Here is a 20645-nt window from a genome sequence, read left to right as displayed (position 1 = left end):
TTTTTTAATTTTTTTTTTCAACGTTTTTTAATTTATTTTTGGGACAGAGAGAGACAGAGCATGAACTGGGGAGGGGCAGAGAGAGAGGGAGACACAGAATCGGAAACAGGCTCCAGGCTCCGAGCCATCAGCCCAGAGCCTGACGCGGGGCTCGAACTCACGGACCGCGAGATCGTGACCTGGCTGAAGTCGGACGCTTAACCGACTGCGCCACCCAGGCGTCCCTTGGTTTTGTTTTCAAGATTGCTTTGGCTATTCGGGGTCTTTTCTGGTTCCATACAAATTTTTAGGATTATTTGTTCTAGCTCTGTGAAGAATGCTGTTGTTATTTTGATAGGGATTGCACTGAATATGTAGATTGCTTTGGGTAGTATCAACATTTTAACAGTATTTGTTCTTCCTATCTAGGAGCATGGAATCTTTTCCCATTTTTTTGTGTCTTCTTCAATTTCTTTCATAAGCTTTCCATACTTTTCAGAGTATAGATTTTTCACCTCTTGGTTAGATTTATTCCTAGGTATTTTATGGTTTTTGGTGCAGCTGTAAATGGGATCGATTCCTTGATTTCTCTTTCTGTTGCTTCATTGTTGGTGTTTAGGAATGTAACTGATTTCTGTGCATTGATTTTATATCCTGCAACTTTGCTGAATTCATGAATCAGTTCTAGCAGTTTTTTGGTGGAATCTTTTGGGTTTTCCATATAGAGTATCATGTCATCTGCAAAGAGTGAAAGTTTGACCTCGTCCTGGCCCATCTGGATGCCTTTTATTTCTTTGTGTTGTCTGCCCATTCATTCTTTAGTAGGATGTTCTTTAGTCTCCCAAGTATTTGTTGTCTTCCCAACTTTTTTCTTGTGGTTGATTTTCAGTTTCATAGCGTTGTGAACTAAAAATATGCAAGGTATGATCTCGATCTTTTTGTACTTGTTGAGGACTGATTTGTGTCCCATTATGTGATCTATTCTGGAGAATGTTCCATGTGCATTCGAGAGGAATGTGTACTTTGCTGCTTTAGGATGAAATGTTCTGTATATATCTGTTAAGTCCATCTGGTCCAGTGTGTCATTCAAAGCCATTGTTTTCTTATTGATTTTGTTTAGATGATCTTTCCATTGTTGTAAGTGGGGTGTTGAAGTTCCCTACTATTTTGGTATTATTATCAATGAGTTTCTGTATATCTGTGATTAATTGATTTATATATTTGGATTCTTCTACATTTGGGGCATAGATGTTTACAACTGTTAGGTCTTCTTGGTCAATAGACCCCTTAGTTATGATATAATGCCCTTCTTCATCTCTTATTAGAGTTTTCATTTTAAAATCTAGATTGCCTGATATAAGTATGGCCACTCTGGCTTTCTCTTGGCGACCATTAGCATGATAGATGTTTCTCCATCCCCTTATTTTCAATTTGAAGGTCTAAAATGGGTTTCTTGTAAACATTAGGTAGATGGGTCTTGTTTTCTTATCCATTCTGTTACCCTATGTCTTTTGAATGGAGTGTTTAGTCCATTGACATTTAGAGTGAGTACTGAAAGATATGAATTTATTACCATTGTGTGTTGCCTGTGAAGTTGGCATTTCTGGTGGTGTTCTCTGGTCCTTTCTAGCCTTTGTTGCTTTTGGTCTTTTTTGTTTTGTTTTGTCCTTTCTCTCCTCAGAGAGTCCCCCTTAAAATTTCTTGCCGGGCTGGTTTAGTGGTCACTAACTCTGACTTTTTCTTTGTGTGGGAAACTTTTTCTCTCTCCTTCTATTTTGAATGACAGCCTTGCTGGATAAAGAATTCTTCACTGCATATTTTTCCGATTCAGCATATTGAATATATCCTGCCACTCTTTTCTGGCCTGCCAAGTTTCTGTGGATAGGTCTGCTGCGAACCTGATCTGTCTTCCCTTGTAGATTAGGACTTTTTTTCCCTTGCTGCTTTCATGATTCTTTCCTTGTCTGTGTATTCTGTGAATTTGACTGATATGCCTTGTTGATGGTTTCTGTTGACTCTAATGGGAGTTCTCTGTGCTTCCTGGATTTTGATGTCTGTGTCTTTTCCCAGGTTAGGAAAGTTTTGTGCTATCATTTGCTCACATAAACCTTCTACCCCTTTTTCTCTCTCTTCACTCTCTGGGACCCCTATAATCCAGATGTTATTTCTTTTTAATGAGTCACCGAGTTCTCTAATTCTTATATTTTATATTATATATATCTTATATATAAGAATATATTCTTATATTCTTTTGCCTTGGTTTCCTCTTTTTTTCTGCTTCATTCTTCTCCATAAGTTTGTCCTCTATATCGCTGAGTTGCTGCCTTGCTTCATCCATCCTTACCGCTGTGGCATCCATTCAAGACTGCATCTCAGTTATAACATTTTTAATTTCGTCCTGACTACATTTTACTTCTTTTATCTCCACAGAAAGGGATTCTATGCTTTTTTTCAACCCCAGTTAGTAATCTTATTATCATATTCTAAATTCTGGTTCAGACATCTTGCTTGTATCTGTGTTAAGTCCCTGGCTGTCGTTTCTTCCTGTTCTTTCTTTTGGGGTGAATTCCTGCTGAGTTCTTGGTTCAAGTTATACAGATTGTTGAGTTAATCCTCAGATCAATATTTTAGGTGTGCAAGATGGTTTGGTGTTGTTCTAGCTGCATTTCAGGGACAAGAGACACAAGAAACTTCCATGCTGCTCTGCCATCTTGGTCCCTCCCCATAATTTGTATTTTAAACAACTTCCCATGTGGTGCTGATCCTATACTTGGAGACCACAATTTGAAACAAATGGGCTAATCCAATGGATTTTCTGTCATTTTCTTGTCTCTTTGAACAAGATCATAATATCTGATAATGTTAAAATTTCCTCCTTCTTAGACTAGAATCTCTTTTTAATCTTTATTTTTGAGAGAGAGAGAGAGGGAGACACAGAATCTGAAGCAGGCTCCAGGCTCTGAGCTGTCAGCACAGAGCCCGACATGGGGCTCAAACTCACAAACCGTGAGCTCATGACCTGAGCCAAAGTCAAACACTCAACCAACTGAGCCACCCAGGCGCCCCAGACTTGAATCTGTTTTTAACAGCACTCCAGTTATTTAGGCAGGTTTAGGAACTACCACTAAATCCTACTATTCCTAGGGTTCCACTCCTAGTGCCCTTGTGTTCTCTTTGGTCATGTCTTTCTCTTCCTTTTGGCTTCAACAACCTAATAATAAATTTTCAAAACTCCTTCCTAGACTCCAAGAGGATTAAAGGTACCAAGAAGCTCTGGGAACATGATTCTTCCACTTTCTTCTCACCTTCAAAATCAGGTCTTCATCCTCAATTCCTTGTCTTAATTGACGGCACCTTCCTTAACGTACCTGGACAAATCAGAATCATTTTGGAGCCCTCTTTTATTTGTACCCTCCCCTTTCAACTGATCATTAACTTGTATCAATTCTAATTCCTAAATAGCTCTTGAGCCTGGTAATTTCTCTACCTCCACTGCCAGAGAGGGCTTAATTCACTTGCCTGAATCTAATAGTCTTCGTAATGGATTTCTACTTTGACCATTCCAATCCAATCTCTGCAACACTGTTAGAGGATCTTCCTAAATAAAATGTTAATTATGCCATTCTCTGTTTAAACTTTAGTGCTTCCTCAATGCTTCTGGGATAAAACACAAACTCTTTGGCATAACTAGAGATTCTCTGTTTCTCCACACCTTTTATCTCTGCTCTTAAGCCATGCAAGCACTCTTCAAATTCCAGGGCATGATGCATTGCTCATGACTCCATAACTAGGTATAATCTCCTATCTCTCCTGGGCTATCCTGCCCCCTCTTCTGGGTAGCTACTCGGATTATTTCCATAATGCCATGTTCATATATCTATCACAGCCTACCTCTCATTATATTGTAATTACAAATTTATGTTTTAATCTATTTCTTCCTCAACTTGATATTCTTCTTCTCACCCAGCAATTTTACATATAGTACATTCAAGAGGCATAATGGGTCTGTGAGAATGGCACAGAACTTAACTTGGGTTCAAGTTCTACCTCCATCTTTTATTAGCTCTATGTTAGTCAAGTAGCAAAGGCCAACAGAACTACAATGCAGAAGGACAGGAATTTATGCAATCACTTTATGATTTTGAGCATATGGTTTTACTTTTTTAGTCTGTTACTTCATTTGTACAACAGGTGTTAGACTAAATGGCTGCCTTTTAACTCTAAGATCTTACGCCTATGATTATCAGCAGTACCGTGGATAACAGAAATTTTAAAGAGTCATGCAAATATAGTATCATAAATATTTGAAACTGCAGCACTGAAGTCAATTATCAGGTTACTTAATTGCACAGATTTTTTTTCGAAGTCTACTAGGATTTTTCACATTTTATTTTCTGTAATCTAGAAAAGGATAAGAAAAAAAAATTCTGCAAAGTATAACTCTCTTTTTAAAACCTGATTTCAAAGGACATGTTTTACAATGTTATTTTTCCTGAATTGTCATCAATTCATGCAGTTTCATTCCTATGAATTCATAGAAAATTCTTCCTTCCAAAGAGAAGATCTTTCTTATAAAGTATCGGCACTAATTTTTGTCTCTATAAGGTAGAGAGCAAACAGTAACTTTTGCTAACAATGGCTGGAAATAATACATAATGCCCAAGATAAATGCAGGTAAGATAAAATTGATGGCACTTGAAACAACAAAGATCTGATCTCGAGTAGTAACAGCTCATTCTTTCTTCACTTTCAAGGCCTCTTTCTCTATTCAAGCCTTCAAGATAAGCAGCAAAATAGGCAGTAGAAATTACTGTACAGAAGTCCCCCCTCCTAACCATGGGGGATATGTTCCAAGACCCTCAGTGGATGCCTGAAGCTGCAAATAATACCGAACCCTGTGTACACTATGTTTTTTTCCTATATATACATACCTATGAAAAAGTTTAATTTAAAAATGAGGCACAGTAAGAGATTAACAACAATAGCAAATAATAAAATAGAACAATTATAATACTGTAATACAAATTACGTGAATGTAGCCTTTCTCTCTAAATATCTTATTGTACTGTACGTGCCCTTCTTTCTCTTGTGATGACAGAAGATGATAAAATGCCTGCGTGATGACCTGAAGTAAGGTGGATAACATAGGCACCGCGATGCAGTGTTAGGCTAACTAATGATCTGACAAGACGTCAGAAGGAGGATCATTTGCTTTCTGACCATGGCTGACTGTGGGTAACTGACACCACAAAACCAAACTGCAGATAAGCTGCTGCACATTCCAGTTAGAACTGTACAAAGGGGAAACTATGCATGTAAATATGTTATGACTGATCACCTTGAATACACTAACTAGATGTCTCTCAATTCTAAAATGATGCTGATAATCCTACCATGATTATTTATAGCACATTTGGTTTCACAGAGCCCTTTTCTCATCTTTATAGTAATCCTGTGAGACAGTCAAAGAGAATGTTATCTCCATCTGATAGACTAAGAGACTGAGGTGTGTGAAGATGCCCAGATACAGAATTTTAAAATGTCAGAGCTGGAACTCTTTATCATGTCTCAGTTTATATATCACCAGAATCCAGCATTTAGTGGATACTTAGTAAACATGTAGCAAATGAATTAATCGAATTTTTCTGGTTCCTAGTGTCCATTGCTACTTGCATTAGCAGCTTTACTAATTCTCAATTGCTAGGATAGGTTTCTAGTTGAGTCAAATAAAATTACTAACCCCTAAGTGAAAATGTTATTTAATTCATGCAATTTAGGTAGCCAGACCTTCTGGGTTGAATATATATATGCAGAGGGGCACCTGGGTGGCTCAGTTGGTTAAGCATCCAACTCTTGATTTTAGCTCAGGTTATGGTCTCACAGTTCATGAGATTGAGCCCCAGGTTGGGCTTTGTGCCTCACAGCCCAGAGCCTGCTTAGGATTCTCTCTCTTCCTCCGCACCTCCCATGTGTGTGCATGCACGTGTATTCTCTCTCAAAATAAATAAACTTAAAAAAAAGAAAACATAAGCAGAAATTTTTTTACCTAAGTATCTTTTCAACTATGCATTTCATAGGAGTATATGTAAAACGACCTTATCAGATAGAATAATCAAAGGAAAAAACCTACAGACATGTACATAGTAACATAATTAGCATGAAGTAAATACTCAAATGTTGTTGAAATTATGATGCTGATTAAATAATCAAAAATAGTTTACCTGTGGTGCAAGAAGAGGTAGCCTAATATAAGCCAAAAGTTTACTGAGATCTTTCCGTCTCTGTTCCAAATCATGACGGACCCAAGTTAGAAGTGCATTCAGTATCGTCTCTTCATTAGGAATGTTCATGTCATCGCTGGCCAAGAGCTTCGCAATTTCGCTGGCTGGTAATAGTACAAATTCCTGGTTTCGAATTACTTCCATGAAATGTTCCTAGAGGGAATAAATAGCACATAAACAACACTGCTCCTCCTGTCCATCGGTTTATTTAAGATAAAATAAAAAATTCTGAATTAGATGCCAAAATACAGTTTGTACAGTTTGTACCTTCCTTACAATAGTATCACTAGGAAAGAAACACAGTAGAAAATAACATTTAAACTGCAATTATGTTGTTACATTTTAAGTCTCTATATCAGTAGAATTAAAGTCTACCATTTGGTACATTTTAAAAATGGACCTGGGATTGGTACGTATTGCTTTGGTCAAGTTAGGGCATAGTTCTGGCAAGTCTTTCAAGAGGTAGAAGGTAGAAAAAATGAATTAGACTCTGAGATGTAGGATACTCTTAACATCAAATTTAGTTTACACTTGTGGTTGCCGAAGAATTTGGTTAACAGTACAGCTAAACACTTGGGTGAGCGATGAAGTTATTTCTCTTACCCAGAAAGGGCTGCCTGGCTGGCTAGATCGCTCAAGACCATTCCCAAGACCACAGAAGTCTTCTCAGACTCTGCCCAGGGAAGACTGTATGTCCGTAGGGCTATCCTAGAACCTGATTAGCCTATACTAGAGTGTTTTAATGTAATTTATAAGACCACCCAGGATTTTAGATCTGTTTTAAAAACTTCTAATCTGATTTATGTATGAAGTTCTTTTGGTCTCAAAGAAAAAGAGCCAAAGCAAGAGTGTTGACATAGAATGCACTGGGACCCTAAGCCCTTGCACCAAAGATCATTCATTTTCAGTCACATATTAGAATCAGGCTCCTTATAATTTGAAATGGGAGATAGAAATGACTTTAGCTGCGAGATAATGACTTTTGCTAGGTTATTATGCTAAACAGTCTGAAGAGACGGGAAATTTACTTTCTGGTGTGCAAGGTTACAAGTCTTAATGCATGGACTGTTTACATAACTATAAAATAAATGCAAAAGCTACGTATATTGTCCCTTAATGTTTTTCGTACATTTCCTAGTTTGCTATGGCTGTCTCAGCGTACACGGTTCTAGTGAAATAGCTAGGGATGTTTAAATTAGAGCTAGAGATAAGGACTGGTGACTATCTTCTATATTAAAATGAGAATTATATGTTCCACATAGCTTGCAGTAACCCAAATTAGGTACTAATCTAAAATATATCTTGGGTTGACATTCCTTTCTTAGAAATTCTTAAATAGGAAAACATACATGAATAATTAACTAAATTCAATTGCCTCAATTCATCATGATTTGTTAAAGATGCCCAAATGTATCTATTTTAAATGACTGATTATCATTTTCAGAAATGTATTTTAATAAAACCTTGATGTTGGCTTCAAGCAAACTGTTCGACCCAATTATATACTGACATTATAAAATGATTTGGTAACACATGGCAAAAGCTATAAAAATGCTTAAGCTCTCAACCTAGTTACCCCACCAGCAGTTTAATACTTTATAAATAATTCACAAGGGGAAAAAAAAAAGCTGATGCTTCTCTATTGATGCTTCTCTGAATTATTATTTATAATAGTACAGAATAGGAATTAGCCTAAAGGTCCAGCTATAGGGGTTTGTAACTCAATGAACTATTAAGCAGGTATTAAAAATTTCAAAAACAAATATCATACAGATACATGGAAACATATTTATTACATAATATTAGGAAAGATTCTCAAGAAATCAAAATTTCTTTTTTTCAACTTTAATTGTTTAGTCATTTAGTTATAGCAGATATGTGATTAATTAATTAATTTTTAAATTACATCCAAGTTAGTTAGCATATAATGCATACACACACACACACACACACACACACACACACACACACACACATCTTCTTTATCCATTCATCCATTGATGGACATTTGCTCTTTCCATACTTTGGCTATTGTTGATAATGCTGCTATAAACATTGGGGTGCATGCGCTCATTCGAAACAGCACACCCAATTCCCTTGGATAAGTACCTAGTAGGGCAATTGCTGGGTCGTAGGGCAGTTCTATTTTTAATTTTTTGAGGAACCTCCATGCTGTTTTCCAGAGTGGCTGCACTAGTTTGCACTCCCACCAGCAGTGCAAAAGAGATCCTCTTTCTCCGCATCCTCACCAACATCTGTTGTTGCCTGAGTTGTTAATGTGAGCCATTCTGACAGGTGTAAGGTGGTATCTCATTGTGGTTTTAATTTGTATTTCCCTGATGATGAGTGATGTGGAGCATTTTTTAATGCGTCTGTCAGCCATTTGGATGTCTTCTTTGGAGAAGTGTCTATTCATGTCTTTGGCCCATTTCTTCACTGCATTATTTGTTTTTTGGGTGTTGAGTTTGATCAGTTCTTTATAGATTTTGGATACTAACCCTTTATCTGATTGTCATTTGCAAATATCTTCTCCCATTCTATTGGCTGTCTTTTAGTTTTGCTGATTGTTTCCTTCACTGTGCAGAAGCTTTTTATTTTGATGAGGTCCCAATAGTTCATTTTTGTTTTGGTTTCCCTTGCCTCAGGAGACACGTTGAGTAAGAAGTTGCTGTGGCCAAGGTCAAAGAGGTTTTTGCCTGCTTTCTCCTCAAGGATTTGATGGCTTGCTGTCTTACGTTTAGGTCTTTCATCCACTGAGTTTATTTTTGTGTGTGGTGTAAGAAAGTGGTCCTGTCCAGTTTTCCCAGCACCACTTTCTGAAGAGACTGTCTTTATTCCATTGGATATTCTTTCCTGCTTTGTCAAAGATCGGTTGGCCATATGTTTGTGGGTCCGTTTCTGGGTTCTCTATTCTGTTCCATTGATCTGAGTGTCTGTTCTTCTGCCAGTACCATACTGTCTAGATGATTACAGCTTTGTAAAACATCTTGAAGTCCAGGATTGTGATGCCTCCAGCTTTGGTTTTCTTTTTCAAGATTGCTTTTGGTTATTCCAGGTCTTTTGTGGTTCCATACAAATTCTAGGATTGTTTGTTCTAGCTCTGTGAAGAATGCTGTTGTTATTTTGATAGGGATTGCATTGACTATGTAGATTGCTTTGGGTAGTATTGACATTTTTAACAGTATCTGTTCTTCCTATGCAGGAGCATGAATCTTTTCCCATTTTTTTTCTGTCTTCTTCAATTTCTTTCATAAGCTTTCTATAGTTTTCAGTGTATAGACTTTTCACCTTTTTGGTTAGATTTATTCTTAGGTATTTTATGGTTTTTGGTGCAATTGTAAATGGGATCACTTCTGTGATTTCTCTTTCTGTTGCTTCGTTATTGGTGTACAGGAATACAACCTATTTCTGTACATTGACTTTATATCCTGCGACATTGCTAAATTCATGGATTAGTTCTGGCAGTTTTTTGGTGGAATCTTTTGGGTTTTCCATATAGAGTATCATGCCATCTGCAAAGAGTGAAAGTTGACCTCCTCCTGCCCAAGTTGGATGCCTTTTATTTCTTTGTGTTGTCTGATCGCTCAGGCTAAGGCTTCCAATACTATGCTGAGTAACAGTGGCAAGAGTGAACATGCCTGTTTTGTTCCTGACCTTAGGGGGAAAGCTCTCAGTTTTTCCCCATTGAGGATGATATTAGTGGTGGGTCTTTCATATATGGCTTTTATGATCTTGAGGTATGATCCTTCTATTCCTACTTTCTTGAGGGTTTTTATCCAGAAAGGATGCTGTATTTTGTCAAATGTTTTCCCTGCATCTATTGAGAGGATCATTTGGTTCTTGTCCTTTCTTTTATTAATGTGATGTATTGCACTGATTGTTTTGCAGATATTGAACCAGCCCTATATCGCAGGTATAAATCCCACTTGGTCGTGGTGAATAATTTTTTTAATGTACTGTTGGATCCAGTTGGCTAGTATCCTGTTGAGGATTTTTTGCATCCATGTTCATCAGGGAAATTGGTCTATAGTTCTCCTTTTTAGTGGGGTCTTTGTCTGGTTTTGGAATCAAGGTAATGCTGGCTTCATAGAATGAATTTGGAAGTTTTCCTTCCATTTCTATTTTTTGAAATAGCTTCAAAAAAATAGGTGTTAACTCTTCTTTAAATGTTTGGTAGGTTTCCCCTGGAAAGCAACCTGGCCCTGGAGTCTTGTTTTTTGGGAGATTCTTATTTCTAACTCAATTTCTTTACTGGTTATGGGTCTGTTCAAATTTTCTATTTCTTCCTGTTTCAGTTTCGGTAGTGTATATGTTTCTAGGAATTTGTCCATTTCTTCCAGATTGCCCAATTTATTGGTGTATAATTGCTCATAATATTCTCTTATTATTGTTTGTATTTCTGCTGTGTTGGCTGTGATCTCTCCTCTTTCATTCTTGATTTTATTTATTTGGGTTCTTTCCTTTTTCTTTTTCATCAAACTGGCTAGGTGTTTATCAATTTTGTTAATTCTTTCAAAGAACAAGCTTCTGGTTTCATTGATCTGTTCTGTTTTTTGGTTTTTTTTTTTTTTTTTGGTTTCTATAGCATTGATTTCTGCTCTCATCTTTATTATTTCCTGCCTTCTGCTGTTTTTGGGTTTTATTTGCTGTTCTTTTTCCAGCTCTTTAAGGTGTAAGATTAGGTTGTATATCTGAGACTTTCTTCCTTCTTTAGGAAGGCCTAGATTGCTATATGCTTCCCTCTTATGACCACCTTTGCTGCGTCCCAGAGGTTTTGGGCTGTGGCTGTGGTGTTATCATTTTCATTGGCTTCCATGTACTTTTAAATTTCCTCTTTAACTTCTTGGTTAGTCCATTCATTCTTTGGTAGGATGTTCTTTAGTCTCCTAGTATTTGTTATCTTTCCAAATTTTTCTTGTGGTTGATTTTGAGTTTCATAGTGTTGTGGTCTGAAAACATGCACAGTATGATCTCGATCTTTTTGTACTTGCTGAGGGCTGATTTGTGTCCCAGTATGTGGTCTATTCTGAGGACTGTTCCGTGTGCACTGGAGAAGAATGTGTATTCTGCTGCTTTAGGATGAAATGTTCTGTATATCTGTTAAGTCCATCTTGTCTAGTGTGTCATTCAAAGCCATTGTTTCCTTGTTGATTTTCTGTTTAGATGATCTTTACATTGTTGTAAGTGGGGTGTTGAAGTCCCCTACTACTATGGTATTATTATCAATGAGTTTCTTTAGGTTTGTGATTGATTTAATTATTTGGATGCTTGCACATTTGGGGCACAGATGTTTACAACTGTTAGGTCTTCTTGGTCAATATACCTCTTAATTATGATATAATGCCCTTCTTCATCCCTTGTTAGAGCCTTTATTTTAAAATCTAGATTGCCTGATATAAGTATGGCTACTCTGGCTTTCTTTTGGTGACCATTAGCATGACAGATGTTTCTCCATCCCCTTATTTTCAATCTGACTGTGTCTTCAGGTTTAAAATGGGTCTCTTGTAAACAGCATATAGATGGATCTTGTTTTCTTATCCATTCTGTTACCCTATGTCTTTTGATTGGAGCGTTTAGTCCACTGACATTTAGAGTGAGTACTGAAAGATAAGAATTTATTGCCATTATGTTGCCTGTAGAGTTGTTCTCTGGTCCTTTCTAGTTTTTGTTGCTTTTGGTCTTTTTTGTTTTTTTTTTCCTTGTCTTTTCTCCTCTCAGAGAGTCCCCCTTAAAATGTCTTGCAGGGCTGGTTTAGTTGTCATGAACTCCTTTTGTTTTTGTTTGTCTGGGAAACTTTTTTATTTTATTTTATTATTTATTATTTTTTTTAATATATGAAATTTATTGTCAAATTGGTTTCCATACAACACCCAGTGCTCATCCCAAAAGATGCCCTCTTCAATACCCATCACCTACCCTCCTCTCCCTCCCACCCCCCATTAACCCTTAGTTCGCTCTCAGTTTTTAAGAGTATTTTATGCTTTGGCTCTCTGCCACTCTAACCTCTTTTTTTTCTTTTTCCTTCCCCTCCCCCATGGGTTTCTGTTAAGTTTCTCAGGATCCCACATAAGAGTGAAAACATATGGTATCTGTCTTTCTCTGTATGGCTTATTTCACTTAGCATCACACTCTCCAGGGGGAAACTTTTTCTCTCTCCTTCTATTTTGAATGACAGCCTTGCTGGATAAAGAATTCTTGGTTGCATATTTTTCTGATTCAGCACATTGAGTATATCCTGCCACTCTTTTCTGGCCCAAGTTTCTGTGGATAGGTCTGCTCAAACCTGATCTGTCTTCCTTTGCAGGTTAAGGGCTTTTTTCCCTTGCTGCTTTCATGATTCTTTCATATTCTGTGTACTTTGTGAATTTGACTGATAATGCTTTGTTGATGGTTGGTTTTTGTTGAATCTAATGGGAGTTCTCTGTGCTTCCTGGATTTTGATGTCTGTGTTAGGTCTTTTCCCAGGTTAGGAAAGTTTTGTGCTATCATTTGCTCACATAAACCTTCTACCTCTTTTCTCTCTCTTCATCTTCTGGGACCTCTATGATTCTGATGTTATTCCTTTTTAGGGATTTAGTGAGTTCTCTAGTAATACACATTTGTAATTGCTCAAAGGTAGTGTATAGTATAATCAACATTCACACCATACTGCTGTTAACTATTGGTTTCCTTTCAAATGGTATTAGTGGCATTACCAGTGCAATGGGATTAATTCATCAATTAGAAAAGGACTATTATATAACAATATACATTTTATTATTTATTTGTTGATGTACCTATTTCAGAATGCTGTCCATTCCATTCTAATTCATTTTAAGTGAAAATCAAGTCTCTCAACAACTTACAGAAAGACTACTGAACTCAAGGTTAAACACAAAGTGCTTTTCAAAAGTATTATTTGGTTTTAAAGCAGGGATTTTAACAGAATTCAATGTTTTTTTCAAGGTTTTCTAGATCAAGAAACAAAATTTAAAATTAAATGCTTGTATTTGTTTCATAAATCCATAATGTCATTAGATATTTGTAATAATATACCCAGTCTTAGACTTTTTGGTGGACGTTAAATAACTTGTGCCAGGTCACATTCAGTGGCAGCCAGAATGAGCACCAGTTTCCAGATTTCAGGATAACAAGAAAGAACTCTTCATCCTCTCCTACCTGTGCTCACAGAGGACAAGTAAACATCCCCAATACATGCATCATTTACTGACTGTAACAACTGAATTCACTATGTGGTAGTATGCTTACTCTCTTTTGTGTTGTTGTGATGAGCACCAGGTGTTTTATGGAAGTGTTGAATCACTATATTGTGTACCTTGAAGCTAATATAACACTGTATGTTAACTCACTGGAATTAAAATAAAACCTTAAAATCTATTTTGTAATGTAAATAGCTATCACGCTACCAAACACTTGCTAGCATTATGCCTTTCCTCCTTTTGGAATTAGGTTTTAAGCAAATGAAATTACTGAGGGATTTGTTTAAATTGAAGATTGAATTTTGTGATACATTTTCATCGAGTTCCCATAGCAACAATTCAAGTCAAACAATCTTCCTCTAAATGACTTATTGTTATTAGACTTAAATTTCATGTCTCTGTTCAAACTGAATAATGTCAAATAAAGGTCTTGAGAAAAAAAATACCCAACTAATTGGATATGAAAATAGTTTTAAAAACATTGACCTGAATCAATAATATTGTAATAACTCTGTACGGCTATAGAAAGTAACTACACTTATCGCGGTAAGCATGGCATAATGTATAGAATTGTTGAATCCCTACATTGTATACCTGAAACTAAACACTGCAAGCCAACTCTACTTTAATAAAAAAATAAGCCAATTTAATTTAAGTCTAAGCCATTATGTCTAAGCAGCCACTGTGCCTCTACTGTAAACAACAGGCGTGACCCCAGTGCATTCCTTCCTAAGAAAGAGGTATTACTTAAATTATGAACAGATTATGAAGAAAAGAAAACCAGCTTTACTTTATTTATATTCATCTTACTCCCCAAATTATTTGAAACTGAGGTTTAAGATCAAAATGAGAAATCTGCAGGGAAAGATAAAGACTGAGATGGGGGAAAAAAATCTCCCCTGGGATTTAATTTAGAAGACACTAGATCTGTATGGTTTTGCCCTGTCATACAATCTCTAGCTTTTTACTCGAAGCACTATAGCCATTATAAACAAGCAACATTTCCGAGAAATGACGACACCACAGGGGAAAAATGAATCATAAAGGTTGTACTTTTGCATGAGTGCTTGTATTCCCTCACATCAATCCCTACTGTGTCAAATAGAGTAAATCTCTATAATGATGGTAACGATGATGACACCATTTATTGACTGGGTATACTATGTGTCAATTTTAAGCACTAAACTGCTATTAACTCATTTAATCCTCACATCAAGCTTATGAAGTTGGTGGAATTATTCTTCCCAGTTGTTGCAAACATCTGTTCTCACAATTCTTTCTAAATCTCTGTTTCTGTAGTGAAAGATTCTTAAAGTACCTGTCAATCCCTTCACAGACAAACCAATTCAGTGGAAGGATGGGGGATGGAAGACAAGGTAGACAAAAACATCTCCTGAATGTTGATAAAATAGTAGTATGGATAACTGGTATAAATGTGTGTGAATGTTCACACTCTCTCTTCTCTCAGAAGTTGTACTGTCCTGATTGTAGCAGGTCAAGCAATCTTGGCCCAGCTGTGGAGACCTAACTGCCTTGGTGTGACAAGATGGTCATTCCTTAAAAATCCAAATATCCTCCTTTGCGCAAACCTTCCTACTATGAAGACTGTGGGACCTGGTCCTAACAATATGCCTTCAACATGCCCTTCTTTTCTGGGTATCCTAGAGCAATCTGTACCCATTATCCTCCAGGTTTCTGAATGAGAACCTCCTCTGCAATTTACTTTGTGCACATAATTTGCTACAGTTAACAAGAACATCTTTCTACATAGCTAAAAACCCTTCTTATATATAACCAGATTTATCTTTAATAAAAAGCCTCCCTTTCATTCTATCATCTGTACTAGTACTGTACCAATACCCCACAGTCACCATCACCAATTTCCATCAGTGAATATGTAGGCAATTCTGAAATACACCCAGGTGCTACAAAGGAAAATGTAGGGGAAATCCTGCTTTAAAAAGTGGCAGATCTGAAAACCTTGAATACAACAGTCCCAGGCCACTGCTCTGCTTCTCAGCAACTACAATAACTTCAGGCTTGACTCATATATCCAGGAGAAATATTACTTGGTGATTCCCCTCATAACTCAATGAAAATATTTTGCATTAGACAGTAAACCTGGACCTCACGACATATGGCAGAACCATGGGGAAACATCAACATGTAGATAAGCCCACAACAATAAGGAATGGAGTAAAGAGCATATATGCCTTTCTGCTTTTCAGAGAATACATACCATAGTATAATTGTGAGCCACTTTATGCAAATCTGTACAACCTTGGGCATCAGCAAAAGAACGGATTCCAAGACAGTTGGACGGGTGAAGCTGTTTCATTAAAAACTTACAGCAAGCTTCTACAACCTGTGAAAGCTGAAGAAGGCAAGCTGTAGATAGCAGGCACTCAATATTATCTTCTTTTAATTCAAGGCGGCCTTAATGATAAAAAGAAATTCCATTAACTACAGAGCTATATTAACTTTAATTTATAAAAATACCAATGTTAATAGTAATAATTCTAAACAAGAGTTCATTACATGAATTCCAGACCTAGATGGTTTAAGATAGTCCAAAAAGAAAAGTACTAAATACAAAAAAAAAATCATTAGCTTTTTGACTTCTATTAAAATAAAAAACTAATGGTTTATTTTCAGAATTTTTAAATGATGCTTTAAGTAGCATATCTAATTTTAAATGCAAATAATTTATAAACATTACATAATTCATCTAATTATTATATTAACATTTAAAAATACCAATCATAAGCTTAGTTATGATAACCACTTTAAAGATTTTAATATAAAGATTTTAACTTATGAAGTATCATTAGGGGTGATGACAACAACAGAATTAACTGTTAGCTGTGGCAGGCTTTGCTAGAAGCAGGAATCTGAAATCTAAGAATATAACATAACCTTAAGAGGTTTTAAATTTATATTTTCAGACTTATTACCTGTATACGCATACTGAATCAAGGACCATAGTGAATTAGGTTCAACACCTTCCATTTTTATTTCCTCTTGTCTTGCTTCCCTGACATCATTAGTAAACATGGCAGCAAAATAATCAGAGACAGAGGAGAGCACCAATCTGAGAACATATCAGAAGAAGAAAAAATCAGTGACCACATTATAAAGTTGATGTTCATCAATAAATGCTGCTGCTTCTCTTTCTCTCTTTCCTTCTTTTTTTTTTTTTTTTTATTTGTTACCCATAGAAAGTGCATGGTACTGGGAAATGCATTTTAAGTTTGACAAATTGCTTTATGCTCTAGTTCCTTCCTTGGAATAATAAATTACCATTACTGAAAATTTTCTGCTGAGGTAAATGATTTACCCATTCATTACTCAAATATCACTTTAAAACATCCAGAAGAAAAGCTAAAGCCCACAGCATGAAATTGACCATATAAAAAAAGAAAAAAAGTGTAGAGTTTATCTTCTGTTTATCACTTTTGGAAATAACCTAAGGTTTTGTGTGTTTTTTTAAATTTAATTGTAGAAACAGTAAATATATGGGAGACATTTGAGAATGGTTTTAGCAGGTTATTTTTAACTTTTGTGATTTTTTATTACTGTATATTATAATGTTCATATTTTGTTATTATAGTATTTGTTGTAATACTATAAAACTATAATATTTTTGTAATAATACATTATTATATATTATCTATATCTGATCAGATTTTTGATGGTCATGTATGAAGAAAAATAGGTTATACATATATATTTTGAAATGTGCATTTTTTATTTGATGTCTTGGAGACACTGCCATGTCAGCACACTTATATAGATTTTTTTTTTTGAAGAAATATTAACAGATAATAGTTGAAGCTCCCTCTGTGTTCCCCTCTACTTCCATTCTCCTCCCTCCCCAGGTGTGCAGTGCTAAGTCACAGGTTTACCAGATTGCTCTCCAAGGTGCTATCCCAATTTAGACCCCCACCAGCACTGTATGAAAGAGAACATCTTCCCACAACACTGTCAGATGTTAAATTTGGGGGCCATGTGCAAGGTGTTAAGGGGCATCTCACTGTTGTTTAAAAAAATTTTATTTTAATGCTTATTTTATTTTTGAAAGAGAGAGACAGAGTGTGAGTGGGGAAGGGGCAGAGAGAGAGGGAGACACAGAATCTGAAGCAGGCTCCAGGCTCTGAGCTGTCAGCAGTCATGAACTCGTGAACTTGAGCCCATGACCTGTGAGCTCATGACCTGAGTGGAAGTTAGACGCTTAACCGACTGAACCACCCAGGTGCCCCTCGTTGTTTTAATTTTCATTCCTCTGATTGCTAGTGAGATTGAAGGTCTTTTCAAACAGTCATTAGTCATTCAGGTTTCCTCTGAGAACTGCCTATTCATTTATTTCATTTATTCACCAAACCAATTCATACCTAATAAGAACTGGGCACTGTTCTAGATATTGTCAGTATAAACAACAGACAAAAGATCCCTTCTCTCATGGGGTCTTACATTCTAGAGGGAAGGGAAATAATAACCAGCAGAAGTAAATGCAATAGTGAATTAAAGAGTGGTAAGTGCTAAGGGGGAAAGGGAGGATAAGGGCAAATGGGGAGTAGGCAGTGGGGTTAAATAAGTGGTCTTACTGGAAAGTGGCACTTGGGCAAAGACTTGAAGGAGGTGTGGGAATTAGCCATACAGGTGCCTAGGAATAGCATTCAGGCAAAGTAGCAGCCAATGCAAAAGCAAAAACCCAAAGGTAGCAGTGGCATGCCTGGCACATACAAGGAACATGGGGGCTGTGAGTGCACGAGGACAGGAGCTGGACAGAGCATAAAAAGGCACTGGTAATCACACAGGCCACTGTGAGGACTTGGGCTTTCACAATCAGCGACGTGAGGAGTCACTGAAAAGTCTGATTGCAGGAGTGACTGTATCTGAGTTCTTTTTTAAAGGATCACTCAGGTAGCTGTGTAGAAAAAAGAATGTAGGGGGAAAAGGTGAAAGCAGGGAGACCAGTTGGCAGTTTCTGGCACTGGTAACCTGAGTTAGATGGTGAGAGTTTACACATACGTGGAAGGGAAGGTAATGAACTCTGTTTTAGAAATTAATAGACTTTGAGAGGCCTCTATGAAATGCAGGTTGAAGTGTCTTTTCTAATAAACCAATGCTTTTTGTCACAGTATCTAGTAGCATCTCAATAAATGTATACTCATCGAATCACTGGAAACTAAGAACAAGCCCATTTTTCCTAACGATTTCACTTCCACTTTGGAAAGTTTAAGAAAACCTTTCAGACAGAGTGTTAGTTTTTGAAAGCATAAAAAAAATAACCCTTTGAGGTCCTCACAGTGATTAACACTGAACAATTGAATATGGAATTATGAAAAGAAACAATGAAATATTCATTATTAAACACCTCTCTTTTCCTTTTCTTATTTCAAAAAATAGTAGCATCACTGCTTTTCATATTTCTTAGAGAAGTCAGCAAATAGAAGTTGGAACAGGTGTCACTATTTTAAAACTCTTCACAGGTTTTGCCATTTCCTTCCACTAGCTTTTTTGCTTCTAAATACTCACAGCTCTCATTTCCATTGAGTTTGTTTAAAGTTATTTAATAGGTAGAATTTAGGAGGAAAGCTGCTCACAGTAGCTGAAATCTATACCAAACAATACTGACCAATCTGAGGCTAGTGTGCTTTGTTTTTGTTATTCTGCAGAGGGAAAGTGACCTTTCTGGGGTCATTTAATGTGTAATAATTTCACATGCACTGTTTTCTTTGTAGAAATTCCATGAAAGATACCCTTTCCCAAAAGCATCCTATCCTAATAGTTAGTTGGAACAAATTATCTCAACATACATCACTAAGTTAGCAAGGAAATACTTCTCACATATAGAGACTTAGAAAACAATTTACCTGTGAGCTGGAATTCTGCGATCACCAGCAACTAGAATTACATCACATAACTGTTTATGTCTCAAATAGTTTTCCATCTTTTTAAATGTTTGCTCCGCATGATTAAGGGCTTGGAAAAATTCATCTGATGAACATGGCTCCATAGTATGGCAGGATGATAATGTCTGACTACTATTGGAAGTCCTGAAAAGAAAGAGAACACACCTTTTGAAATATTACTATCACATTGAAAATATATTTTCTATCACGTCCTTTAAAACCCTTTAAATGTAATAGAAGTAATTGATGCTATCAGTCAACAGTAACGTGTAATGATTCATTTTTGCCTTTTAAATTCAATGATGGCTCAAAAAATGCATGTGTCTTGTAAACATTGTGAGTGAATGTGACACCTATTAGTAACTATACATACTCTTTGTGATGTCTGTTTTTGAGATCTTTTTACTGGTCAACATAATATCTCTGTTGAAAAAGAGCCAAGTTATATTCATAATGATAGTTGTATCTCCTAACATTATATTTCAGGGTGTAAGACATTATTCTTTCTATTTTAGAGATATAAATCCAAGCCACCCTTTACTTAAAAATGGGTTATATTCCACAGTTCATTTTATAGGGTAACTGTTTAGAATATAAAACATAGTTGACCCGTGACTAATACAGGTTTGAATTGTGTGGGTCCACTTACACGTGGATTTTTTTCAGTACACATAGTACAGTACTAAAAATGTATTTTCTCCTTATGATATATATATATATATATATATATATATACATATATATATATATATATATTTTTTTTTTTTTTTTTTTTTTGAGAGAGAGAGCACACGCAGGGGAGGGGCAGAGAGAGGGCACAGAGGTAACAGCTCTGCTGTGTGGGGCCTGAACTCAAAACCTGTGAGATCATGACCTGAGCTGAAGTCCACACTCAACCAACTGAGCCACCCAGGTGCCCCTCTTCCTTATGATATTAATAACATTTTCTTTACTCTCTAGCTTACTTTACTATAAGAATACAGTATATAATATATATAATATACAAAATATATGTTAATTGACTGTTATTTTTAAGGTTTCTAGTCAAGAGCAGACTATAGTTAAGTTTTCAGGGAATCAAAAGTTATATGGGGATTTTCAAATGTGTGTGGTTGGTGTCCCTAATTCCCATATTGTTCAAGGGTCAACTGTACACTGTCATAAAAATAATGTTATAAATAATTCATTTGACCCTCTAATCATTATTCAAAAGCCCAGGTAAACTACAACTTACATTATAGGTAAAGGAAATTTGATGGTCTAACCCAGAT

General features: G+C 36.2%; 2 protein-coding genes across 7 annotated transcripts in view; one reads left to right on the top strand and one right to left on the bottom strand.

The window, feature by feature from the left end:
• The window catches only part of RPL9 (ribosomal protein L9), a 457174-nt gene that overhangs the window by 329787 nt on the left and 106742 nt on the right, over positions 1-20645 (top strand). The gene's annotated exons all lie outside the window — the stretch shown is intronic.
• The window catches only part of KLHL5 (kelch like family member 5), a 97870-nt gene that overhangs the window by 40780 nt on the left and 36445 nt on the right, over positions 1-20645 (bottom strand). For all 6 annotated transcript variants that reach the window (XM_049631944.1, XM_049631943.1, XM_049631941.1 and 3 more), the window contains 4 exons: positions 19336-19518; positions 16414-16550; positions 15699-15895; positions 6201-6413 (listed from right to left, as the gene is read on the bottom strand). In XM_049631944.1, the coding sequence (XP_049487901.1) occupies positions 6201-6413; positions 15699-15895; positions 16414-16550; positions 19336-19478 (690 nt within the window). In that variant the 5' untranslated portion in view covers positions 19479-19518. The remainder of the gene's footprint in view (positions 1-6200; positions 6414-15698; positions 15896-16413; positions 16551-19335; positions 19519-20645) is intronic.

This window comes from Panthera uncia, chromosome B1, assembly GCF_023721935.1.
Source record: "Panthera uncia isolate 11264 chromosome B1, Puncia_PCG_1.0, whole genome shotgun sequence".
NCBI classification, from domain to species: domain Eukaryota; kingdom Metazoa; phylum Chordata; class Mammalia; order Carnivora; family Felidae; genus Panthera; species Panthera uncia.
The sequence above is the reverse complement of the archived record's forward strand: the minus strand, read 5'-3'. Positions and strand labels throughout refer to the sequence as shown.